The sequence below is a fragment of the Sorex araneus genome, chromosome 9, assembly GCF_027595985.1.
Source record: "Sorex araneus isolate mSorAra2 chromosome 9, mSorAra2.pri, whole genome shotgun sequence".
NCBI lineage: Eukaryota > Metazoa > Chordata > Mammalia > Eulipotyphla > Soricidae > Sorex > Sorex araneus.
Window position 1 is genome coordinate 41,128,848 of NC_073310.1, and position 27,546 is coordinate 41,156,393.

Below are 27,546 nucleotides of genomic sequence, written 5' to 3' on the forward strand. Positions count from 1 at the left end.
TGAGCAAAATATGTGGATTAAATTTATGTATGTATATCACTGTTAATTTTCTGACTGGGATTCTTACTCAGTAACAGGTGAGAAAATGTTCTTTTTACAGTGTTATTTTTTGGGGGGAGGTGCATACCCAGAGATGCTCAGGCGTTACTCTGCACTTAGGAATTGCTCCTAGCAGTGCTTGGAGGACCATATGGGGTATCAGGGATAAACCCCTGATTTGCTGTGTGGAAGTCGAACACTCTATCTGCTTACTATTGCTCCAGCCACAAGAAGGTACTTATTTTTATTAATCACCATGAGATACACAGTTACAAAGTTGTTCATGGTTGGGTTTCAGTCATACTATGTTCCAACACCAGTCCCTTTACCAGTGTACATTCCTTCCACTTATATCCCCAGTTTCCCTCTTGCCTTTCCCACCTTGCCTCTATGGCAGGCATATTTCCTCTCTCTCTCTCTCTCTTCCTCTCTCTCCTTTTCTCTCTTTTATCTCTCCTCTCTCTCTCTCTCTCTCTCTCTCTCTCTCTCTCTCTCTTTCTCTCCCCACTCTCACCCCACTTTCCCTCTCCTTTTGGGGGAGGGAAAGGTCTGTAATACAGGTATTGAAAGGTTACCATGTATATCTCTTTGTCACTCAGTTCTTGTCCAGAGTGATCATTTTCGACTATCATTGCCATAGAGGCCTCTTCCTGAGAATGTGCTTTTCCTTAAGCAATAGGCACAGAAACGCTTGGTGAGAAGAGAAGAGCCTGTGTGTAATTTACTCTTCGATGGTTCAGCAAAGATTATTCTCGGTATATCTCTGTACACTCACACTGACACATGCCATAAGGCAGGTCCTGAGAGGAGAGAACTGAGTGGAGTGAATGAGTTTGTGTGTGTGTGTGTGTGTGTGGTGTGTTCGTGGGAATGTGCACATGGGTGAGTGTGCTGTGTGCACTACTGTTAAAACTTGTTTGCAGCTTACAAAACATTGTTTCAAAATTGTTTTAGCACCCAGGACCAGCTGCAGGAAGGGAGAGCTGGAGGCTGAGCGGAAAGGTGGCCTGGCAAGAACTGGGTCTGGCCCGGAGGCCACGGGAGGGAGCCAGTGATCGCCACAGAAGCCAGGGGCCGCTCAGCTGCTCAGATTCCAAAAACCTCGTTATCTGACACAAGAACAGAGGCTTTTCTTCAGGAAAGCAGCCATGCACATAGAAAGCCAACCCGGGGGGATCACAGAAAGCACCAGAAGAGGACTGGGGGCTGCTCACCCAGCGTGTCCACACTCACGCCCTCGGCAGCGGCTCGCTCCTGCTGGAAAAAGTCATAATCGAATGTGCTCAGGTCATCCCTGCCTCGCTCGGAAGGAAAGCCGACGTAGAGGTAAGCGCTGTTGGATCCCAAAATGATGCGGTCCTAAGGGAGAAGGGGGCTCAGCGGGAGGACGCGCCGGGGAGGCAGGAAGGGTGCAATGGAAGGACCGTCAGTGTAGGAGGGGTGTGGTCCGTCTGCTCCCGCAGGGCCAAGGCCAGTTCCCAGACCAACTGTGTTAAACCATAGTAGCCCCGTCCCTCCTTCACCCGTGACTCCCCCAAACAGGGCAAGACACAGATGTGAGGGAGCGCGACTTCATTTGTGTCTTCTTTATGCACACATGTGCTGACCCCCAGACCGGCCTGGTCCCCTGGGGCCTTGACGGGTCAAGGCTGTGAGCCCGAGCCGGCAGAGAGTGGGAAGGAGGGCATGGCCTCTGCAGGAGCCAGTGTGGCAGGGAGGCTGCGGTGGGCAGAAGAGGCAGAATAGAACCTGGGGGTCAGTGTGTCCATGGAAGTGAGTTGAGACAGGAAGCAGTGAAGGGGTGCCCATGCAGAGCCCCCCAAGGGAGGCTATTGGGAGGTATCCAGAAGGGAGTACACAGAGTCAACTAGCTGGTCTGAGGAGTGCTTGGAGAGGAGATGGGTTGCAGGAAGCTGGAGGGACGAATGGGGAGAGCTTGGGTTTTGGGGTGCTGTGAGTCCCTCTGCATGGTCAGCTTTAGAACTAGCTGAAGTGTCACAAAACGTCAAAGCTGGAAATACAGTGTGAGGATTAGCATTGTAGCTCACCTCTCTGTTTCCTTTTCGGTGGGGGTGGTCAGGGGAGAATCTCAAGCAGTACTCAGGGGGGTAGGGAAATGCCCAGAAATTCTCATCTAGCTGGCCACGAGGTTCAGTGCTGGGGCTCTGCTGGCTCCTGAGGTGCCCTAGGACCACACCGGTGGTGCTGGTTGGGGTTGGGGGTAACTCCAGGGCCACACCCGGGGTACAAGGAAACGAGGTGCAGATACATCATCACTTTGACACATCGCTTTGGCACTGCCCTGAACTATCACCTTTGGTCCAGCAGAGACCAAGAAAATCCCACACGGAACCATGACAAAACAATGGGTCTTTGGGGGACTACACAGTGCATGTGATGTGGGTTCTGGCATATGCAAATCAAGTGACCACCTTATAGATGAGATCCAGAGGCAGAAAGAAACTTTCCCACATACATAGGATAACTGTGTCACTGAGCCCGTGGAACAGGAACAGGAGGTGGTTGGCCCCTGTCCTGGCCAGTTTTCTCTCCTTCCTCCCCCCAACCCCCCATTCAGGAAAGCCCGAGGGCCAGCAGGAAAGATTACCAGGTGCTGCAGCTTGGTCTTGGTTGTGATGGGGACCCCATTAACAACAACCTTACAGTTGTTGTGTGGGGCAACTGTCACCTTCCCATCCTTGTTTGTGAAGGAAGCATGCTTCTCAGAAATTCTAAAGGAAATGACAAGAGCTTTTCTCAGTGACCAACTATATTGGGAATTAGTGAAAAGTCTGGTTGTTCTTTCTCTTTTCTCTTTTTTTTTCTTTTTGATTTGGTTTTATGTGGCGGGTGGGCACATCCAGCAATGCCTAGGGGTTACACCTGTCTCTGCACTTAGGAAATATTTCTGGGGCGTGCTTGGGGGACCACTTGGAATGCTATGGATGGATAAATTTCACTTTACTTTCACTTTACTTTGATTACATTCAATATTTCAACAAAAAACTCATTATTATTGTTTGGAGTTTCTCCCCCCTAAAGTCGGACCTGCTGAAAAGGAAGCATTTGATAATTTGTTTTCCATTGCTGAGAATGAAGAGATATGAGGTCGAGTGGCCACACTAGTGGCCGCACGGTTTTGGATTTCTGTATTTTAGTATTTAAGTAACTAAGTCCAAAGAAATATCTGCCAGAAATTGCATCATTGTAAGCTTTTGCCTTTCAGCTAGTTTATATTCCACATATGAGTGCAATCTTTCTATGTCTGTCTCTTTCTTTCTGACTCATTTCACTCAGCATGATACTTTCCATGTAGATCTATTTATATGCAAATTTCATGACTTCATGTTTTCTGACACGTAGTATTCCATTGTGTAGATGTACCAGAGTTTCTTTAACAATGACTGACTTATTGATGGTTCTGCCATATTCTTTGACTTTCTGGAAGCTATGGCATATTCTGGATATGGAGACAGTCCACCCACATATATGTTTGACTGGGGCCTAGAGATCCTGAGGGAAAGGTTATATAGTCTCAGCGTATGTACAGATCTGAGTGTGTGGGACTCCAGATCTCCCCAGGAAGTGGGGGTAGAAGGGAGATGAGATGAACCTCCAGGAAGAACCCAGAGATGGGACCTGGAGGCTGAAAGAGCAAGGCGCAGCTGCCTCCATTAGCACCATCCCCCCACCTCCCTGTCATAACCCCTGTGCTCTGGCTTTGGGCATTTGAGAAATGCCAAGCAGCTGGTTCAAATTTAACTTACCCCAAACCATGAAGAGTAATGGCATTTGAAGCAGCCTGCCCAGCATCACATGTACCTGAAAAAAAAATTGGGTTAATCTGGTTTCAAAATTGTTCAGAACTGGGCTGGAGTGATAGCACAGCAGGTAGGGCATTTGCCTTGCACGTGGCCAACCCGGGTTCTATTCCCAGCATCTCATATGGTCCCCCAAGCATCGCCAGGAGTAATTCCTGAGTGAAGAGCCAGGAATAATCCCTGTGCATCACCGGGTATGACCCAAAAAGCAAAAAAAAAATTGTTCAGAACCATATGCTTTGCATGTTGGAGGCCCAGGTATGAACCTCAGCACTGAACACCCCCCAAGAACTGCCAGAAGTGACATTAAATACAAGTTGAAGTGGCTTTTGTACACAAAAACAACAACAACAAAAAAGTGTTCAATATTGAATCAATATCCTAATCAATATCCAGACATCAGACCTAGGAAGGTCACCACCTCTCTGGAAAGACCAGGTGATGGGAGCCCACCCCAAATGTCCCATCTAAATGATGCTTTGATGCACCTTACTGGAGTTGTTTTACTGCCTGCCTTAATTTAATTGGTTAAGCAAGCTGGTTTTTATTGAACGGAACTTATTTAGAAAGACACGAGGGGAAAGAGAGCAAACATGTTCAAGAGAGAGCATAGACTTCTCCAACGTGCATAAATTCAATCAAAGAGACGTAGAGATAAGTGACATACGTGTTCAAGAGTTTGAAGAACAGCTACTGCCAACCTTTAGTTGGTATGATTTCTAACTTTTAAAAAGTTCAGCCTTCCTAAGGCTGGAGAGACAGTATAGCAGGTAGGGCACTTGCCTTGCATGCAGCTGACCCAGATTCCATCCCAAGTGCCACATGTGGTTTCCCAAGCCCCTCCAGGAGTCGTCTCTAAGTATCAAGCTAGAGGTAGGTCATGAACATAGCCATGGCCCAGAAGCACCCACCCTCCATACACACAGACACACAAGTAATACCTTCCTAGGTAACCATGCACACCAAGACCATAAATGTCAACACTGTTGTAAACACATTAGAAGAACGGTAGCGCTGTAGCACTGTCATCCCATTGTTCATCGATTTGCTCGAGTGGGTACCAGTAACGTCTCCATTGTGAGACTTGTTGTTACTGTTTTTGGCATATCGAATACACCACTGGTAGCTTGCTAGGCTCTGCCATGTGGGCGAGATACTCTCAATAGCTTGCTGGGCTCTCCAAAAGGGATGGAGGAATCAAACCCAGGTTGGCCACGTGCAAGGCAAATGCCCTACCTGCTGTGCTATCGCTCCAGTCCTAACAGAACTATAATAATTTTTTAAAGGTTCTATTTTCCTTTATGGGGACCTGGGGGAAAGAAATGTTGAGTCTGAGCCTTAAGAGTGCACTGGATCCTGGTGTGGGCAAGTTCTGCTCTGGGAGGATCTGCCATGACTGAGCTAGGGCTGTCTGGAGGCTTGCTCCCTTCTTCCCCACCTCCTTTTCCCCACCCCATCCTGCAGAGCCCTCAGCTGCCTGGGATTGTGCAGGGGGCTCTAGCAACAGCCTCACACAGGCAGAAATGCTGACACATGTGTCAGCAGGGATGAGCTCTGGGAACTATGCGAAGTGGAAAGACCCAGACCCAAAATGTCAGCTGGGGTGGAGAGATAGTACAGAGGTTAATGTACCTCTTCCTTTCGATTTCTGTATGTTTCCCAGCAGGGGTCACTCCCGAACACAGGGCCAGGAATAGTCCCTGAGCACACACCAATCTACCACAACACACACACACACACACACACACACACACACACACACACACACCCCAAGATTTTTTTGGTTTGTTTTGGGTTATAGCCAGCAGTGCTCAGGGCTTGCTCTTGACAGTGCATGCAGGGATCACTCCTGACAAGGCTCCAGATCAAACCCAGGTCTGCCCCGAGCAAGGCAAGCGCCCTATCTACTGCACTATCTCTCCAGCCCCTGAACAAGTTTTTGCTTGGTTTTTGGGCCACACCCAGTGGTTCTCAGGGCCTACCTCCTGGCTCTGTACTCAGAGGATCCTATGGGGTGCTGGGGATGGAACCAGGTTGGCTGTGTGCCAGGCAAACACACTACTAGCTGTAGTTATTTCTCCAGCCCCTTTTGATTTCACTTATACGCGGTACCCAGAACTGCCAGCCACAGACCAGAAAGCAGAAGGGCCATGCAGGAGCTGCGGGAGGAAGGATGGAGAGGGAATGTCTAAGGGGTTCAGGGTCGGGAAAGAACATGTTCTGGAGAAGGACGCGGTGACATCACACAGCAGTGAGGGTGCTCCCGGCCCCTGGGAGTCAGGCACGGTTAGCACGGACACTTAGGCGTGGGGGTTCATTTTTATCCCAGGGATAAACAGTGACAAGGAAGCATGTCTGCAGGCAGGTCCTGAGACAGGGGTGGGTGCCGTACCCTCCTGGATGAAGTACTTAAGGACCCCTGTGAGCTGTGGGTCCTCGTTGACGTTGAGGAGGTGGGGGCAGGTCTGCATCAGCTGCCGCTCCTAGGGAGACACGAGAGTGGGTGTCACACGACCAGCACCCTAAAGCTCAGCCTGTCCTCCTCAGAGCTGCTCTAGTGCCCTTGGTCCCACAGGAGGGGAAGCCAGGGGCAGGGGTGAGGTCCTGGCAGGCCCCTGTGACCCTCTGGACAGGCTGCTCCGAACACCTGCGCTTCCGACTTTCTTCTCCTGAGCTGCCCTTGCAGAGTCGGCTTCACGTCAGCGTCTTACTCCCAACTCTCCCTCTGCCTCCTGGAGTCCCCAGGGGTCACATTCCCCAGGCTGGCACCCGCCCCCTCCTGGGGGCAATCAGTCCTGTGTCCACTGATTACAGGTGGCCCAGCCCGAACCTCTCCATGACCTAAACCCCCATCTCTCTTTCCCCAGGGAGCTGTGATCAGGCCTGGACTGCGCTGGGAGAGGCCGGAGACAGCACGCCAAGGAGAGCTTCTAAGCGGTGAAGTTCTGATGCAGAGGTAGAGAATCACAGCCCTCCCGGTGGGGTCTGAACTTGGATCCTGTATTGGAGTGCTCAGAAGGGTGTAAGACCCTCCCCCTACCCCCTCACCACACCCCACTCACCCCCAGCCAAACCCAGGAGATGAGCAGGCTCTGGGCTAAGCTGACATGCAAATTGCAAATTCCCATTTCCTTCTGTGTTTTTGAGAGAACCAGAAAGTGTTGTGTTAAGCGAAATAAGTCAGAAGATGGGCAAGTTCTGGGTTGATTTCATTCATCTGTAGTATACAGAGATAAAACAGGGTGTGGTGGAGTGATAGCACAGTGAGTAGGATGTTTGCCTTGCATGCAACTGACCCGAGTTCAATCCCCGACTCCACATATGATCCCTGAGCACAAGCCAGGAGTAAGCCCTGAGCACCACCATGTGTGGCCCCAACACCCACCCATCCCCCCCAACATACAAAAAAAGAGAGAAAGAGATAAAACAAGGGAATAGATAGTATTGAGTAATAAATAACAGCAGACCTTTGGCCTTGGATTAAAAGACTCAGATTACCAAGCAGCAAGGGAGGGGTCAAGGGGGAGGAAGCCTAGAGGACAGTGGTGGTGAGTCTTGGCACCCGCCCCCTCCTGGGGGCAATCAGTCCTGTGTCATGGTGGTGAGGTGCTGTAATTGCATCAAAACCATGAATGTAGGGCCAGAGAGATGATCCAGCAAGTAAGGCTTTGCACAGAGCCAAGCTGAGTTTGGTTCCCAGTACAACATAAGGTCCCCTGAGCAAAGAGCCAGGAGTAAGCCCTGAGCACAGCCAGGGGTGGCCCCAAGATACAAAATATAAATGTAAACACAACTGTAACCATGTAATCCAAAATATAATTTTTAAAAAATGAATACAAATTTTTAAGGTCTCAAACCCAGTCACCTCCCTTATGCAGAATATTGGATGTTTCTGTATGTGTTATAATGGAAATTTATAATACGTGTTTTAAATTTTATAAATTATAGCATGTACTTTAAAGAAACAATTTTGCTTTGTGTGGAAAGTTCTAAAAAAAAGATGCCCTCCCTGTCTGCACTTGGGATGAACTTCCCTATTCCATGCTAAGAGAAAGCTGATTTTAGGAAACCCTGTGTAACCATACTGATAAGATACCACCATGTGTGTTTGCCCCCACATTGCTTGAGCATGAAGCAAAGTAATGATGAGTTCACAGCAAAGCCCTATAAAAATAGGCTCTTATGTGTGCCAAAAGTAGATAATGGACCAAACATGATGGCCTTTGAGTGTCTGTGTTGCAAGCCATAATGCTGAAATGTAGAGAGAGAGTATGGGGAATATTGTCTGCCATGGTGGGAAAGGGGGGTATACCTGGAATATTGTTGGTGGGGAATGTGCACTGGTGGAGGGATGGGTGTTTGATCATTGTGTGATTATAATCCAAACATGAAAGCCTGTAACTATCTCACGGCGATTGAATAAAATTTAAAAAATAATAGGCTCTTGGATCCCTGAGTTTTGTCTAATGCCTCAGGTGCTTGCCTAGCCTAGACCCCCTGGTCTGATCAGTTGGTATAATAAAGACCTCCTTGTTCTCACACCATGGATTATCTTGGTGTGCTTGATTAAACAAACACCCATTACAACATATGCTACAAGCACCCCATTATGCCCATGCTTCTGGGCATAAAAATTAAAAGCAGAACCTCTGAGTGACCCAATCTAAGAGCCGGGTCAAGAGGAACAGGTCATATATTGCACAGTTATGACAAGAGCAAACATGTGAGCAAGTCTAATCAGGTTATTTGAACAGAAACAGGGCCCTAGAAACAATTAGTAAATGTCTGTGTAGCACATAAGTTAAATCATATTAATTTCTGATTGTATATGTTAGCAACCACTGCATACGTTAAGTGATGCCTTTTGTAACTAGCGTATAAAAGCTCTGGGTGAACTGTGTTCTGGCCCTTTTGGCGATAACCAGGTTGAGTCCACATGCATAAATAAACTCGGGCCCTCTCTCTGCTCTCTCCAAGTGCCAGTCTGTTCTTGGTCAGATTCCTGTAACACTGGAACCCTTGTGCCTTAATCTGAGCGGGCCCTTTGCTGCCTCCGGTCCCCCACACCGCTGGGGCTCACATCTACTTTAGGCTTCAGGATAAGAAAGCTGATGGTCTCCCACCACTCCCCAAGGTTAGGGTCACAGAGTACAGAGGTGACTGTCACCCAGAGGTGATTCCTCTTCCTCTCATTCTCCCCACAGTCTAATTACCAACAGCCTGGTGTCCTATCCCCAGCCCGGCTGGCCAACATTCACCAAGCTTTTCTACTTTCTTCCCCTCATCCTGGCCTTTCAGTCCCTTGACTCTGTCCATCACTTTATTGTACATCACGTGTTTCATTTCACAGATCATAGTTCATGTATCATGCACTTGCTGACTGAAAAAGCCCTCCCCCAATTCTCCACCTGCCTGAGGCCTGGCGGTGAGGGAGCGCAGCTCACCTGGGTAAGGGCCACGCAGTGCTGCTGCCACTCCTGCCGAGCCCGCTCCAGCTGCTGCACCCAGGACATCTGGTCAGTGTAAGAGCCCAGCCCTGGATCTGCCGGCACACAGCTGGGCTGCTCTGCAGAGAGGGATGCATTTCAGCAAGAGGTCTGAAATCATGAGGCCCAGGATTACAGAGACAGGACAAGGCTAAGGTACAAGTCTCGTGGGCTGTAGACCCTGGTTCTGTCCCCAGTACCATATGGTTCCCTGTGCATTGACAGTTACAGCTCCAGAAGACCCAACACGATTGGGGTGGCCCAGGAAATGCTCAGCACCACAGGCCCTGAGCAGCTCTGCATCCACAGGCTCTTGCTTTAATTCAACAATCTGGTTTGCTGACAATTGTTGTGGGGGGAGATCCGTGGGTCCCCTGCCCACCACTGGAAAACCAATAGAAACACAACAGACAGAATAATCACGGACCATCTCCACTGGCCTCAGGGAAGGGGATCTGGAGCAGGACTGAGGAAGTGAAGTGCATTTCTGGGTGCAGGAGGCATTGTGGTGACTTCTACGAAGAGTGGCAGGGAGTACTAGTCTGGTGGCCACTGTGTCACAGTGCCCAGCTTACAGCAGTGGCTCCCAGTTTTGTGTGGTACTTCCGGGCACTTTTAGAAGCAACGCTCTGCAGAGATGGACTTAACTGATTCTGTGAGGTCTGGTGACTGGAATGTGCATCTGGGATTGAGCCCCCTCCCTCTCTTTCTCTCTCTCTCTGTCTCTCTCTTTGGAAGGCAGAAGGGAGGGAGTTACTCCACATCCAGCAATCCTGGTGTGGGGAGATGCGGGCAGGGGAATCGGACCAGGCAATACTGGGGATTGAAACAGGGCCCTCGTCATGCAAAGCATGTGAACTGTCTCTCCACCAGCACTGCCTTAGAAGGGGGAACAGCTTCTGACCTTTGCTTCAGCCCTTCACTGCATGAGGCCATGGGCAGAATGGATGTCAGAGTGTAAGGGAGCAGGAATTAAAGACTCCACCTGGCTCTCCACACGCAAGCTTCTCCCTTGCCCTCCTCTCTTTCCTTCCTTTCTGCTTATGGACCACACCTGGCAGTGCTCAAGGCTCACTGCTGGTTCTGTGCTTAGGGGTCACTTCTGGTGGTGCGCAGTGGTGGAGATCGAGCAAGACAAGGGCTCTACCTGCTGCACTACCTTTGTGGTCCCACCTCTCCTATCCCCCTGGTCTCTGCTTTGCCTTGCTAAGGAAATTTCCTCTGAATTGTCTATGAAACTAGGAGCCAATCATAAACAGGAGGCGAACAGAAGCAGTGTCTCCCCAAGGCGGTTACATACCTGACATTCCACACCAAGGGCGTTGCAAAATGTCCTAAGCTTTACTGAGGACGGCCCAGCATGCTCCAGTGACTTCAGCAAACCAGCGATGAGGGTGGCTGTGACTGGATGCCTCCTCCCCCACTGCCACCCCTTCGTCCCCCAGCCTGAGCCCCAGCTAGAGGGTGGACAGGTCTGCCCTTGAATCAACTTGAATGAAACCTATTGAGCTGGAAAATGGCTTCAAGAGATGAAGCATGTGTCTAAGCATACGGGAGCCCAGAGTCAGGTTCCTGGCACTGCTGGATCTAAGCAGGAATGGCCCCTGACCTCTGAGCACTGAGCCAGGAGTAGCCCCAAACACAGCCCAGTGTGGGTTCCAAACAAGCCAAGGGAGAAAAAAGAAAAAGAAAGAAAAGAAACAATGAAGCAAGAAAGAAACCAATTTTTCTAACACCTACCCCTGTCTCTCTAATATTAGTCTTCAGGCAGTGCGTAACTGGACCTTGGATTTGGAAAAAAATGGCCACATGCAAAGCGGTCAAGTAGTTGGGGCAGAAACCAAGGCCTCTGGGGTCAGAGCAATAGGACAGTGGGGCGGTGTTTGCCTCGCATGAGGCAGACCCAGGTTTGATCCCCAGCATCCCATATGGTCCTCACAGTAAGCTCCGGCCACAGATAGGCATGGCCCTCCACTGCAACTCACAACTTACCACAGCCTGGAGCTTTACATATACCTCAAAGTAGTGTTATTTAAAAAAAAAAATTAAAGGACAGAATTAAATGTCTTGGGGGTTGGGGGTGCCCCTGCTTCGGCTCCTCTCAGATGTCCCCTTGCCTCAGACCCCCCACTGGTCCCCTCTTCTCCTACTCTTACCCCCAGCTTGCTCCTGACTCAGTTTACCTGCCATTCTGGAGCTCCCGCACCCTCGCAGAAGCTTGCTGCTGTCTGTCCTGGGCTCCCTCCTCAGCGCTGAGGTGTTGACCACGGCCTTGTTCTGGACCTTCTTAGCTCTTCCACGGGCAGAAACGGACACGCACTGAGACCCTGCACAGTTGGGGCGGCCCCCAGAGCACTGGCGGAGACCAGCATGCTCGGACCCGAGAGTGTGAGTGCCCCCCCCCCCCCCCCCCCCGCCAACCCCCCGTGTGATAGGAGGAGAAATCCATGACTGGCCATTGCTGTTTGGCAGGAACCCCCAGGGAAACTGACAACTAAGCGTGGGCGGCTCCCCCGAGTGCCCGGCGGCTCCCCCTCCTTCCACCCCTGAGTTTAGCCAGGCTGGCTCAGGAGGGGAGCAGCTGCAGCTCCCCACTCAGTGCTCTTTTTCATTTTATTTCCTCCCACCCTGTTTTTGTTCTGCTTTTTCCTGGTCTCCTTCCTAAACACCATCTAGTAGAAGGTACCGGAAGAGTGTGTCAGGGTTGCCTTGAACCACCTGGATAAGCCACATTCATACATGTACCTTTCAGCATATCTTAATGTTGACAAAGTTTCTGCATAGCAGATGTCAGCTGGACTTATGGCTGCAATCTGTGAAAAAAAGGAAAAAATTCCTTGCAGATTTCCCCTTCCCCCCTCCCCCCTTCCCCTTCTTTTTCCTCTCCCCCTTCTTTGGTTTTGGAGCTGTACTGAATGGTGCTCAGGGTTTATTCCTGGCTCTCTGCTCAGGGATCAATCCTAGCTAGGCCCGGGGATCGTATGTAGTGCACAAACTGGAACTCCAGGTCAGCTGTGTGCAAGGCCAATGTCTTATCTTTCTGGCCCTAAATTTTGTTTTTATATAGGCGGTTATTGATGTTGTCATACAACTAATATTCATGGAACATTTTGCCACTTAAGTACTGCTCAATTTTTAAAGCTCACCACATAATAATGGGCAGATGGAGGACCTGACTTGTTGCTGACCTCGGTGATGAGAATCTGGCACATTCACTGGGGGACCTAAATGACAGTTAAGGGCCAAGGCTGGGGGAACTCAGCATTGGGCCATTTGCCTTGGCCCAGTGGCTGTATTGATCCCTAGCAACACACACACATACACACACACACACACACCATAGTTCAATAGAGAGTCACCTGGACTAATTAAAATTGCTCATTATTCAATAATAGTTGAAAATTATCATGCTGGACAAGAACTGTTAAAAGTAGGTAAAGGGATATTCCTAATAACCTTTCAGTATCTGTATTTCAAACCACAATGCCCAAAAGGGGGGAGAGGGTGGAGAGAGAGAGAGAGAGAGAGAGAGAGAGAGAGGCAGCCAGGGGGTGGGGAGTGATGGGAGGGAACCTGGGGACACTGGTGCTGGGAAATGTACACTGGTGGAGAGATGGGTATTGGAATACTGTACATCTGGAACCTAATCATGAACAGCTTTGAAAGGGTCTATCTCACAATGATTCAATAAAAAAATTATCTTAAATGAAATAAATTTTATTTTATTTAAATAAAATAGCTCATTACTGTAGAGCCACTTGTGTAGTTTTTTTTTCTTTTGGGGTCACACCCAGAGATGCACAGGGGTTAACTCCTGGCTCTGCACTCAGGAATAACTCCTGGCAGTGCTTGAGGGACCATGTGGGATGCTGGGAATAGAGCCCAGGTCGGCCACAGAATTGTGAGACTACCCACTGTGCTATCACTCCAGCCCCACTTGTGTGGTTTTAAGTCTATTTACTGACTTTGAATTAGTGCTCTGGAACTCAAATGAAAATAAAATTGTTGATGTTCTGACCAGGGTCGTTGAAGGCGAACACTAGAATGCCTACAAGAATGACTTGAATCTACGACCTGGACGCCCTGAGCTTTATCTTTGTTTTGTTTTCAGCATGTAAATCTTGTTTAGCATTTTTGTTTGTATTTGTTTGGGGGCCACACTGGTGGTGCTCAGGGGCCACTACTGTCTGTGCTCAGGAGTTGCTCTGGGCGGTGCTCAGGGGACCATGCCGTGAGTACCAGCCTCCAAATACAAGGTGTGTACTCAGCCCAGAGTTATCTTCCCAACTTAGTTAAACTCGTAAAGCTTATATCACACTCATCTAATCACCACAGACATCTTTTCAAGTTGCTATGGTTCTAATCTCCACTCTAGGAATGAAGAAAATGAGGTATTCGCATTATTGTGCTGAATTGGAGATTCTCTAGAGCTAGGATGTAGCATCACAGACGCTTGTGTTTGGCTCCGGACACCATTCAGTGGCCTCCCTCCCTGACTGCCTACCCCACCCAGTATTTTTTATGAGTATTGCAACGACTCAGGCAGGGTCTTTCTCTGTAGACCTGGAGTCAGCCTCTCACCCAGGTGACTTGGCACAGCAAATCAGACCTGTACAATGAGATTTCAGGCCCTAACATTCAAGGGGGGCGTCTCAGGATCTTGTTTATCCCAAGTTCTGGGGGGATGTCTCATTGAGATCCAAGGTTCTGGACACTAGAAAAAACTTTACAAAAGTGCAGTGTTTGCTCAGTTAGGTTCTTTTAAAAAGCTAGAGGGAAAACAAGGCTGTATTTGACTGTAGATCTGGAGAGAGGCCTAGGGCCTGATCCAACAGGGAACATTTTTCTCCTAATGGGGATAGCAGCCTGGAGGTCAGCTCGGAGCTGGTGGCAGAGTTTTCTGATTTGCTCTTTTCTTCACCTGACGCTGTAACTGCCTGCCTAGGTCCCACACCCAGGATAGAGGGCCTGGCATTGTTGCTCAGCTGGCAATGTTTGACTACTTTCTAGATGGACTGACTTCCTTATATCTGACACAGTCACATTCACTGCTATTTTGTTTGTTTGCTTTTGTTGGGGGCCACAGCTGACAGTGCCCAGAGATTACTTCTGATGCTGCACTCAGGGATCATTCTTGGCAGGGCTTGGGGGACCATATGTGGTGCCAGAGATAGAACTAAAATTGGCTGTATGCAAGGCGAATGCCTCTGGCCCCATCATTTCTAATTTTTCATGAAATGACTGCTGGCTGAGAATATTATTACATGACACTGTGATATTTGTTTCTCGAATTGTATTCATTTTTTATGATAAAACAACAGTTTTCTTATAGAGAATCTAAAAACTATAGAAAATAATAATTTTAAGTGAACAATATACTATCTTCACCTAAACACTGTACTATAATGAGTTTCAGGAGTTATAAGATGATATGTGTGCAATAAGAATGTGCTTTGTAGCTGCCAAGTGATACATCAGAGTACAGAGAGAATGCATTTGCGTTTATGGTGGGGCGGGGCCATGGGCACACATTAGGGCTATATTTAGTGAAGGTCTATGAGGGATCAAAATTCTTAGTACTGAGAATAATTTTGCTTTAAAGTTTTAAATTGCTATTTCAGTACTCAGGGGCTATTTATGGCTCTGTGTTCAGGAGTGAGTGACCCCCTGTTGTATTCAGGCGACCATATGAGGTGCTGGGGATGAAATGGGCTTAGTTGCATGCAAGGCAGGTGCCTTACCACTCTGCTATCTCTCCGGCCCTGAGAATACTTTAAAATAACAGCCAGGGCAATAACTGTGTCAGCCTAAACTATGGTAAGGAAGACACTTACCAAGGTGGTTCTGCTGTTTCCCCCCAGAGCCGACTGGAGCAGTTTGGTGAGAACAGAGTCTCTGTAGGGGATGTGTAAGACTCTCTTCCCAATGGCTGCATCTGCCAGAGCACTGAATGCAAAAGAAAACACAGACCAGCAAATTAAATGGATGTATCAAGAGGAAACTTGGCTCTCTGGGGATGTCAGTATCACACTCCAAATCCTTTCTTGGACCCCATCACCTGGAGGTGAAGCTAAATAAACCCCAATCGTTGAAATCACTTTCTGCATGGAAAGATGCCAGAGCAAAAGAAGCAGTCACATGGGCTCTGGCCCACTTCTAGAAACCAATGCCCTAACACTGTGGTAGAGGCAGGGAAACCCTCCACAAGTATCAAGTCAAGGCACTATCCCTGGAAAGCTGTAGGGAAATCCTACAGTCTGTGTGCTGCTCTGCTCTTTGTGTGGAGGAGGGCTGTGATCTGGGGAGAGGGGGGCTAACAGATCTGAGGAGTGGATTTCGGTTCTTCTCAACAAAGTGGTAGATGCATGAAGTGGAACAAGGGAAGTCTTTTCAACAAATGGTGCTGGAGAAACTTATTACTCTTAGTTAAAAAAATAAAGCATGGGGGCCGGAGCGATAGCACAGCGGGTAGGGCGTTTGCCTTGCATGCGGCCGACCCGGGTTCAATCCCCGGCATCCCATATGGTCCCCCAAGCACTGCCAGGAGTAATTCCTGAGTGCAAAGCCAGGAGTAACCCCTGAGCGTCACTGGATGTGACCCAAAAAGCAAAAAAAAAAAAAAAAGCATACTTCTATCTCATACTATACACAAACATTAATTCAAAGGAACTGAAAAGAACACTTCGATATTGACCTCGAAGGAGTCTTCAATGGGAAAATTGCATGGCAAAAGAAATAAAGGCAGAAATAAATAAATGGGACTACATTAGACTAAAAAATTTCTGTACTTGGGACCAGAGGAATAGTACAGTGGGTAGGGTGTTTGTCTTGCATGTTGCCAAGTCAAATTCAATTCGGTATCCCATATGGTCCCTGAGCACTGCCAAAAGTAATTCCTGAATATAGAGCCAGGAGTAACCCCTGAGAATCGCTGGGTATGACCCAAAAAGCCAAAAAAAAAAAAAATCTGTACAGTGAAAGATACAATGTCTGAAATCAAAAGATTGAATGGAAGAAAATATTTGCACATCATGCATCTGACAAGGGACTCATATGAAAGATATGGAAAGTACCCATAAAGTACATAACAAAAAAGTTCATAACAAAAGATGAAAACAAAATGCAGAGTTGCTAAACACTTGCTCAAAGATGACATACAGATGGCCAACGGGCAGTGTAAAAGTGTTCATCTCTCTTATTATCAGGGAAAGACAAATCAAAATGACAATGAGATGTCTCCTCACACCAGAGAGTGGCCTATATAAAAAAAATCCAGAAACAATAAGTGCTGGTGTTCGAAAAAGGGGCTGTCCTCTTTCACTGTTGGTGGGACTGTTGAGTTCAGACTATGAGAACAGTTTGAAGACCTCTCTGACCAAAATTGAACTCTCATATCAGCAGCAATTCCATTTCTAGGTATCTAGCACAATAACATAAAAACATGAATTCATAAGCATATATCTACACCCATGTTTGTTTCAACACTGTTTACAATAGATGTAGTTACAACCCAAGTGCCCAATGACAGATCAGTGGATAAAGAAATCATAGAATAAATAGAATAGAATCTTTTTCTGCATGAGAAAAGATAAAATCATGTAATTCACTTTAATATGAATGAAAATGAAAGGTGTCATGCTAAGTGAAGTGAGTCACAAGAAAAAAGGCAAATTTCTTTATGTGTGTGGATATCTTGTTCATATGTAGAGTATAAAGAAACCAATCAAGGGAATAGAACAATGACCAGCGGCAACAAACCTTGAGATTCTGCCAGCAGAACTGAGAACTGAGGCTGCCAAGAGAGAGTGTTGTAGGAGAAGGACCTAGAGTCAGTGGTATAGAGCTATCAGCATTCTGGTGGTGAGCAAGGAGCATAACACTGTATGTCCAAAGTAACCATGCTGATATTACTGTAAATCAAGATACTTTAATTAAAAGTTGATTACAAAAACCAATTAATTAGCTTAAAAAATATATAGTGAGAGCAGTCATGAAGCCATGATCACAGAAAGCAAACCCAGGGTTATGATCAATCTAATTCTTGATACCTGACATTATTTTTATGGTGCAAATCCCTATCCATTGATTATTATTTACCTGATAACATTTCCTAAATTGGTTAAGCTTAAGTTAACTCGTGACCCTTCCCTCAGCCTGTCTCCTTCAGATCCTGAAGATTTCTGCCTTTCACTTCCTGCTAAATCCACCAGATTGATACTGGATTGCTTGGTGAGACCTCTGTCCAGGAAGACCTGTAGAGAAGCACCAGAGGACACAGTTAGAGCGGAGGCAAGCTATGCATGAAGTCGGTCTAGTTTACAATTTTGTTTGTTTGAATCTGGCTGTGGTCAGGGCTACCCTCTGGCTCTTCACTCATGGATCACTCTGGCAGTGCTCAGAGGACCCCATGTAGTGCAGGGCATGGACCGGGGTTGGCCGCAAGCAAGGCAAGTACCTTAACCTCTGTACCTCCTCTGACCTCTAGTTTACATTTTGAAATTTTTCTTTTAATTTCACTTCATGCATGTAAAAGATATAAAATTTATGAGTTAAGAGGCTGTTCTCTATACAAAGACATTTCACAAGAAGCCATTACCAGGCTCCTCGGTTTTAATTGCCCTTTCTTGGTTCTACAAAACTATTTTCCGATTACTGTCCAGTCAATAGTTATTACTATGACCAATAAGCTGTTTTTTTCTTTTAGGACCACCCAGCCTTGCACAGGGGTTACTCCTGGCTCATACACTCAGGAATCATTCCTGGCGGTGCTGGGGGACCATATGGGATGCTGGGAATCGAACCTGGGTTGACCGCGTGCCTGGCAAATGCCCTACTTGCTGTGCTATTGCTCCAGCCCTGACCAATAAGCTTCTAAAAATTAATATAGTTGGGGGAATTTCTCCTGGCCCTGTGCAAAGCTGAGTCATCCAGGGCACCCTAGAGGGCTTGGGCAGATGAGCCCAGTGCCTGCTCAAACAGAGCCCCAGCAGCTGAAAACCTCCAAATTCCACAATCACCACCATGGTTCTGGCTAAACTTTACTGTTCAGATGAGCCTCATCCAGAAATTAATCTGTTGAAAAACTCAGGTATGTGGGTTTTGTGACTAAAATCTCTAGGTTTTCATAGTCAGGGGTGGGTTACCTCCCCCACAACTCCCTGTACTTCTAGAAGCCCTGGCTGTCAGACACAGGCCCCAAAGCCACCACCCAGTTTAAAATTTAACTCCATTGTTGTATCACCCCATCAAAAATGTTGAATTTCATGGAGTGCAGAACTGCATTTGCAGCCGTGTGACATCTCAAACTCTACAACACCCGTAAACCAGGAGTAGCACACCAGGTTGGATGGGATGTAATGTAAAAGGCAACCAGTCTGATTAACAAAACATAAACACAGAAGGCTTAATCGGCAACAACATCTTAGTAGTCTCTAATATAAGGACTTAACAGCCCCATCGTGAGATACAACAATCTTCACTAACTTTCTTCTAAGGAAATTTTTTTTGATCATCCTATCAGCAAATTATTTATAACAAGCAATATAAAATAAATTATTAAGGGCCTGTTATAAGGGCAGACTTAGGGGTGGCTGGGAAAATTTGAAATAATGGTGGTGGGAAGGTGCAATAGTACTGGGCTTGGTGTTGGAATATTGAATGTTTGTTATTAAACAGATGAATTAATAAATTTATAAAACAAAATAAAAATAAATGTTTTGAAAACTATAAAAAATTAAGATAGTGAGATATCTGCAAAATAGCTCTCCAGGCTGATGTAGCTATGGAGTAAAAGCAACAGAGATATTAATTACAGATTCCGTGACTGGCTACTGATTCTGAGCAAATAAAACAGCGATAGCAACATTATTGGGATATTGTGAGATAAAAAGATAGAATGAACAAATCATGCCTGGCAGAGTAATATTATTCTTGATACCAACAAACAGATTCTGTTGCTAAATCTCCTAACACAGGGGCTGAGAAAGATAGTCCAGGGTTAGGGATTTGTACTTTGGGAATGTGGTTAGCATCTCTGGCATCCCAGGCAGGGGTCACTCCTGAGCAAAGAGCAGATGTAGCCCCCTAAGCACCACTAGGTGTAGCTCCCAAGCCAAATAAAAGGAAAGATAAGTGTTGGGGCCAGACTAGGCCGTCAGAATGAGCCTGTGTAGACTGTCCCACAAATGGAGGAACACGACACCCATGAAAATGGGCGAGCGAGATTACTCGTGTGTCCTGACTGGTTCAGATGAGGCTGAACATCTCTTTCTTTAAGCTGCCTTCAGTAAATAACATAAATTTCAGTATACCGAAAGAGTCAGTCTTCCTCTTCTCACAGGTCTGAGGTGCTTGCCCGGCCTGTCTTTGACTGGCAAACCCCAGGTGCTTGTAGCCCAGGAAAGCTTTCAGCTTTGTATTTCTTTCCAGAGGCAGAAAGTCACTGACTTGCAGACATAAGGAAACAATGTATGCCTTACTGCCTCAGTGTTCTTCCTGATGAAGTCACTGTATTGAGCCCTTTAGACGTATGTACGGTAGGATGGTAATAAAAGGAGATGTTTTTATTAGATGCTCTACCTTTTGTCACAGGATCTGAGCGAACCCGGGCCCTCCGTGAAAAATAATTTCTCTCTCGTTTCTTGTCTCAGCACTTCTGACTGAATGAATATTCACACAATAGGTAAATGATTCTAAATTTTCTCACTAATTTTTTTCCACTAATTTTTCCTCTTGCCTCTAAAATATCAAGTTAAACAATTAGCAGGGCAAACTAAATATAAATTGTGTGGATTTTACTAACATGATAAAAAGTGAAAACCATAAAGTTGACTAACTTCTTTCAAATGCAGTATCTTATTTGAGCTTTCCAACATACCTGAGGGCTATTTTCTCAATTTATAGAGAGAAGAATAACTATTTCCCAAAGTTTTAAAGCTGGGTATGGGTCTACTTCAGTTTTTCCCACTGTTCTTGCTTAGAGCAGGAAAATCTTCATTTATTATTATTTCATTTCTAGTTCTTTGGGGACAAAAGGGGAAAAATAGAAGCCAACTGTAAATTTTTATCAAGGCTTAGTCAATAACCATTTCCGAGTGACAGTAGTAATGCCAAAGATCATCTTCTGATGATGATCTGATGATACTACGAGGAGTATTGAAGAAGAAATTGTGGAATAAAAGATTCCAGTTAGCGAGGAGTTGCACGGATCACCTGATTTCTTTTTTCTTTTCATTTCTTTTTAAATTTATTTTTTTTATTAGTGAATCACTGTGAGGGTACAGTTACAGATTTATACATTTTTGTGCTCATGTTTCCCCCATACAAAGTTCGAGAACCCATCCAGTCCACCACCAGTAAACCCAGCATCCCTCCCACTCCCCAGTCCCGTCTCCCCCCACCCCACACTGCCACTATGGCAGGGTATTCCCTTTTGTTCTCTCTCTCTGATTAGGTGTTGTGGTTTGCAATAAAGGTGTTGAGTGGCCATTGTGTTCAGTCTCTAGTCTACATTCAGCATGCGCCACCCTTTCCCCCCCCCTCCCACATGACCTCCGACCACATTTTACTTGGGGATCACCTGATTTCAAAGACTTTGTCTTCTCCCTTCCTAGTATGGGAAAAGTACTTCAGCACCTGTTGTCCCCAAGGCTCACAGGCCTGACAAGTGGGCATTATCATAGATCGTGGACCCATTCTTCCATCTTCACAGTTTGCTTTTGAATCAAATTAGGCTCAGAATTTGCCCCTCACAGCATGGAATTTACTTTGGGGAAAGCAGCTCCATGGTTTCTTCTGGGATCAGGTATACCTTGCTCCTGCTCCATGATTAGCTACTGACTCACCTAGACTGCATGGAGCATAGATGCAGTGGGGGCTGAGAAAGAGCAAATGCCATGCTTTTTCTTGTTTCTTACCCTGTGGTTAATTCACATGTCGAACCATAAGGAATTCCATAATACTCACCAACCTACTGCATTGCCTGGAGCCCTACCTATAGACTCCCCTTGATGGGAGCGTGGATCAGTGACCTTCATTCCAGTCTCACCTGCTTGAACCGAATGGTAAAAACCATATGAGAGCGACTGCTGCTGGCATTCATATTGGTGGTAGCTGTAGTCCTTATTCTTGCTCCTTGTTCCATCAGCCTTTCAATTTGTGCATAGTTTTCACAGGGCACTGACTTCAGGCCATCCACATAAAAACCCAGATGCTGATCTTCCCTTACTTTTAACCCTCCAGGTTTCTTGGTCCTAGACAGCAAATCTCGTACCTATAGAACAAATAATAAACCATGCAAATGTTTTGAAGGCAGATATTCTTGTTTACCTCACAGGTATATCTGTGCCTACAATATTAGATGTTCATTACAATATTAGATGTATTAGATGTTCAATACATGGGATGATTGAATGTTCCATTTCTGTAGGTTATGGACATTCTCATAATTTAACTAAGGAATACAAAAATGGCAAGTAAGAAAACAAACCTGGCATAATTAATGAAGTCAGAAGTATATTTTTCCCCCTACAACCTTAGTTTTACTATATTCAAGCACCTACAGCACTTGCACTCCCACCAGATTTCCTTTGGGTGGTTTCATACCTTTCTCGAAGTCAATGCTATCATAGTTCTTGATGCTGAGTAATAAGGAATTCAGTGAATAGTAGCTTAGAGAACAGTGTCACTGGAGCTCAGAAACAATGCTTAAGCTCTAGGAGTGGCCCCCAAACAAAAAAGTTACATTCAAAGAGCTAATATAAGAAGATAAGTCTCTTGGTATGAGATTGACAACTAAGGACAGCAGAAACAAGGGACAGGAAGGCTGGTCCATTGTTGGAAGTTTTCACAAGTCATGGGTGTGTCTTTGAGTGCAGTCAGGATAGAGAAGAGATCAATAAGACAGTGATAGTTGGAAATGATCATTATGGACAAAAACCGATTGCTGAAAGTAGGTATATGATAACCTTTCATTGTTGCTTTGTGAACCATAATACCCCAAAGGAAAGAAAAAGAGACAGAGAGACTAGAGATTGAGAAAGAGAGAGGGGGAAAGTGTCTGCCAGCGGGAGAGAGGGGAATGCTTGGTGGGAGGGAAACTGGGGAGTTTGGTGGTGGGAAATGTGCACTGGTGAAGAGAGGGGTGTTGGAACATTGTATGAATAAAATCCAGTTATGAACAAGTTTGTAGCTGTTTATCTCATGATGATTCAATTAAAAAAGAAAAAAAGGGGCTGGATCGACAGCACAGCAGGTAGGGTGTTTGCCTTGTAACGCAGCCGAACCTAGGTTCGATTCTCAGCATCCCATATGGTCCCCTGAGCACCGCTAGGATTAATTCCTGAGTGCAGAGCCAGGAATAACCCCTGTACATTGTCATGTGTGACCCAAAAAGAAAAAAAAAGGAGACATGTCTGCCTTGATTTAATTGTGCTGCCACAAATGTACCCTCCAGAATCCTATCTCCAAAGAAAACTCCACAAAACAGTATTTGCTGCAGCCAGACCTAACCAGAGAATGGATGTCAATATTTAAATCTTATTATTGGAGATTTGGGTGGTATCATACCTAGATCATAGTCTTGGTTGGAAGCTCATATTGCCTCTTGTTCACAAAAATTACTCTTCCAAGGTGAAGTAGGGCTGCACTCAGGGGCGGGGAGGGGTGGGCAGAGGGTCTGCATGGGCGGTCTGTGGTGGGAGGTGCAGAGATTAGAGCTGGGAATCGGGAATCAGGAGACCTACGTTCTCAGTCCTGGTTTTGCTTTGGAACCAGGAGAGTTTTTAAGTATCTTACATTCCTAATTTTCTGCTTATAATCTGGAATAGGTGTGTGAGATAGAGAGAGAAAGAAAGGGAGAGAGAGAGAAAGGGAGAGAGGGAGTGAGGGAAAGAGGGAGAGGGAAGAAAAGAGAGAGAGAGAGAGAGAGAGAGAGAGAGAGAGAGAGAGAAATTTAACAGTTCTGACAACTCCCCAGCTTTTGTATTCAGTGGTTTTTAGTTCTAGAGTCAAGACAAGATTACCAACGGATTGGACTTGGGAAAAAATGAAGCTAGTGTGAACAGCAGGTGTCAGAGATGTGGAGATGTCAGGTAGAGACTTTCTCTGCCCAGCTAGAGGAAATTTTTCTAAAACTTCCACAGTCATCCATGGAAGGGACATCAATGGCTGAATGAGCTTATTAAAAGAAAAAAGGGAAAAACAAAAAGAAAAAAAAAGAAAAAAGGAGGGCCAGAGCCCAGGGTACCTCCCCACACCATCCCTGCAATAATTTCTGGAGGTCCAAGCTGGTACCCGCTGCAGACCTTCATTACTCATCTACTGTCACTATTGTGAGAATGTCCTACATGTTCCTCTTTCACACTTTTTGAATCCAGTTACATGTTGCTGGTGGAGATCTCATCTGAAATCCCATCTGATGATCACATTCCCCACATAAAATCTTTCACTGAATTCTCCACTGCTGACTGAAAATGCCCCTGAATTTTGGCCATTTATCTCAACTTCATCCTCTACTCAGCCCCACCTCGCACTCACCTGTGTATCCAATTTTGGCAACAAAGGGTCCCCTACATGCCCAACCCTAGGATGTATTTTGGGTCTGCTAAAATTAGACCTGCTGCCTAAGATGCCCATTTGCACCTCACCTGCTCCATCGCCTCAACAAACTAACCGAGACATCCAGGAGAGTTATTTATCCTAGTTTGCGAACATCCCTTAGTTACTCCCTCCTCTCTGGTTTCTCTTTTCATCATTCATATACTACCGTAAGCCCTGTCTGAGTCAGTGTTAAATCTTCCACTAAACCTCTTCAGAGTCTAGAATAACATCTGGAGTATTTGAGGTGTCTAATCTGTCTTTAATTTATGAAGTACTCAGTGGAAAAACACAAAATATTTAAATAATGAAGGGGCCAGAGTAATAGTATAGTGGGCAGAGCATTTGCCTTGCATGCAGCTGACCCACGTTTGATCCCCAGCATCCCATATGGTCCCCCAGCACTGATAGGAGTAATTTCTTTTTTTTTTTTTTTTAAATATTATTGACGACTTTATTTATTTATTTATTTATTTGCTTTTTGGGTCACACCTGGAGATGCACAGGGGTTACTCCTGGCTCTGCACTCAGGAATTACTCCTGGCGGTGCTCAGGGGACCATATGGGATGCTGGGATTTGAACCCGGGTCGGCCGCGTGCAAGGCAAACGCCCTACCCGCTATGCTATCACTCCAGCCCCGATAGGAGTAATTTCTGAATGCAGACCCAGGAGTAACCCCTGAGCACTGCTGGGTGTGATGCCCCCCAAAAATGATTTATATAATGAGACACAAATATGTTCTTAGGATAGTCACTATTCTTATTTTAAAGATGAGAAAACAAAATTTCAAAGAGAGGAGAGCAACACAGAACATCCAGACCCTGTGTCAGGCGGGGGCGGGCTGAGTTTCCCTCCCTACCCCAACAGAGCCCAGGCAGCCAAAAACCTCCAGAACCCACCCACAGCCATGCTCAAGACCACTCTCCAAAGGTTTGGACAAGCCTCACCCATGAGGCAACCTGCAGAAAAACCCAGGTATGCAGGACCCGTGACTTAAATCTCCAAGCTTGTGCAGAGAGGGAATGGGCTTCCTCCTCCACACCTCCCAAGTTTTCCAGTAGATTGGCAGTCATACCCACAAATTGCCTCTGATGCCATATAATCTCATCAATGGCCATGATCCAGAGACACAGAAATGAAACACTCGGAAGATCCCACTCATGAGCGAATCTGCTATATTCTAAATTTTATATGCCTGGAGTGCATTAGCAACATTAGCAACTGTGCGAACTCTCATATTTTACACTACTGATGTGCCAAGTTTTGGAGAACATGATTTGGGATTTGGAGTAGAAACATTCTAAATATGATGGTGGGCTTGGGGCACCTGAGAGGGGGACAGGTGAGACCCCTCCCTGCCCCAAGGGACCCAGTCCTAACAGCTGAAAACCTTCAGAACTCAACTGCTGCCATGCTCACAGCTGAGCCTCACCCATGAGTGAACCTTTTCCTGGACCACGTGGCTGCAGATACTTCATAGGACACACCCTACCCATGCTCCAAGAGCACTGCATCACATTTGATGGGATTCAAAGTAGGAGGCAACCAACCTTAGAGGGAAATATATTATTTCGGTTCTGCTTTGGGGCAGGGATTGGGATTCGGGATTGAAACACCTGAAATATGGTGGTAGGAAAACGTAATGAGGGCCCACTTCGCCGCGCCCGCCGCTCCAGTATGACCGAGGAGGACAAGGGAGCTGCTTTGGACACCAGCAGCCCACTGAACAACTTGCAGTATGTGAACTGAGCGTTTCCGCCAGGCCGCCCCTGCGGGGGCCCGGTATTTCTCTAGGTTTTCCCATCTTATGAGCACCTTAAAAGGGTAAAAGATTGTAGCGATAGAATTTTAGGCAGAATTTTCCCTGGACTTTATACAGAAACCCAAAACCGCGTGGCCGCTGCCGCGGCTGCACAACCTAATGTCATCTAATCATCAGCAATATGAAATGGTTCCTTTTTAACGGGTCGGACTTTGGTGGGAAACCCTAACAAGAATAGTAAGTTTTTTGTTGAAATATTGAAGGCAACCAAAGTGGTAGCCATCTCTCTAGATTGAACTAAGCCATATACCCACGCCAGCTGAGAAGAAATATCCTTCTTTCTCGGGAAGAAATGCGGCGTGGCGTCAACCATCGTATGATGTCCATTAAGTTGACATGGACTTGGTGGCATGGGAATGGGATACAAGGGAATAAAGTATTATGTACATGGAACAGCAGGACGCTGGTGGAATCTTGAGCTGGGGCCGATACCAGCGCACTACTTTTGGTTCCAGAAACTGCAGACTTTCTACCAGACTATCAACTAAGCCAGAGCCCCATGCTGGCTGATGACAGGAAATAACCATCTTTTTTGTTTTTTTTTTTTCCCTTTGTCAGGTAGCGTGGTGAATACTAAACAGGCGCGAACCCGGTGGTGCGGGACGAGGGGGAAAAAAATAGAAAAGTTATGTAACAAACAGCGGGACTTAATATCTCTACATTCTCAGCAATGGAGAACTATCAAATGATTCCTTGACAATAGGACTGTCTTTTTCTTTTTTGGGGGAAACCCCAGCAACAACAGCGAGTTATGTGTTGAAACATAGAATGTAACCAAGATAAAGCGTAAACGAAGTGAAACTTATCACTTACAAGGGCGGGGACGGGGGGGGTGGGAGGGGGCGGGAGGTATAATGGGGTGGTTGGTGATGGAATAGGGGCACTGGTGAAGGGAAGGGTGTTTGAGTATTGCATAACTGACATAATCCTGAGAACTATGTAACCCTCCACATGGTAATTCAATAAAATTAAAAAAAAATTAAAAAAAAGAAAGAAAATGTAATGAGGGTGGGATTGGTGTTTAAATACTAAATGTAATCAAACATTGTGAACTACTTCATAAAATAAAAAAGTTTTAAAATAAAATATATCAATTAAAAATATGGTGGTGGGAAGGTGCAATGGTGGTGAGATTGTTGTTCAAATATTAAATGTAATGAATTATTGTGAACAACTTTATAATATAAAATAAAATTTAGAAAGCAAAAAGTTATTCTATAAAAGAAATGAGCCAATTTCTCTTTCAAGTTCATCAACTAGAGAGAAACAGAAATTTAACCAGAGACCTGAATATTATAAACCATTTAAATCAACCACCACTGTCAAAGTAACCAATGACTCATGGAGCAGACAACAAAACAGTATACAGAGGAAAATACAGAATGATGTACAATATTCAGTAATATTTATTCATTAATAAGAATAATGAATAAATGAATAAATGAATGAATTTATTTATTAATATTTATTTACTAGCCTCATGCATGAAGGAACCAGTAGAGGAACCCAGGTGTGTGGGACCTGGGGCTGAGACCTCCAAGCCTGCTCAGATCGGGACTGGGCATCTCCCACCCAGATTCCCCATTTTCCAGTAGCTAGGCGGTCACATTCAGGAACTTCCCCCAGCGCCTTGTAATTCCACCAATGGCCAACATCCAGAGACTATAAAACTAAGCTCCCGGAAGCGACATCTGATAGCCTAGTTCACCCTCTGGGAGAACCTGGCAAGCTACCAAGAGTTTCCTGCCCACATGGGAGAGCCTCACAAATTCCACATGGTGT

The 27,546-nt window shown here is 46.0% G+C and overlaps 1 protein-coding gene across 1 annotated transcript in view; it reads right to left on the minus strand.

Moving 5' to 3' along the window:
- KIF28P (Kinesin-like protein KIF28P) overlaps positions 1 to 27,546 on the minus strand; it is a 71,503-nt gene that overhangs the window by 27,188 nt on the left and 16,769 nt on the right. Inside the window, exons 4-13 of the mRNA XM_055147496.1 lie at positions 21,393 to 21,617; positions 17,444 to 17,598; positions 15,181 to 15,292; positions 12,092 to 12,159; positions 11,530 to 11,639; positions 9,305 to 9,426; positions 6,253 to 6,343; positions 3,807 to 3,861; positions 2,648 to 2,771; positions 1,254 to 1,398 (exon numbers count right to left, since the gene is read on the minus strand). Of these exons, the coding sequence (XP_055003471.1) occupies positions 1,254 to 1,398; positions 2,648 to 2,771; positions 3,807 to 3,861; positions 6,253 to 6,343; positions 9,305 to 9,426; positions 11,530 to 11,639; positions 12,092 to 12,159; positions 15,181 to 15,292; positions 17,444 to 17,598; positions 21,393 to 21,617 (1,207 nt within the window). The remainder of the gene's footprint in view (positions 1 to 1,253; positions 1,399 to 2,647; positions 2,772 to 3,806; positions 3,862 to 6,252; positions 6,344 to 9,304; positions 9,427 to 11,529; positions 11,640 to 12,091; positions 12,160 to 15,180; positions 15,293 to 17,443; positions 17,599 to 21,392; positions 21,618 to 27,546) is intronic.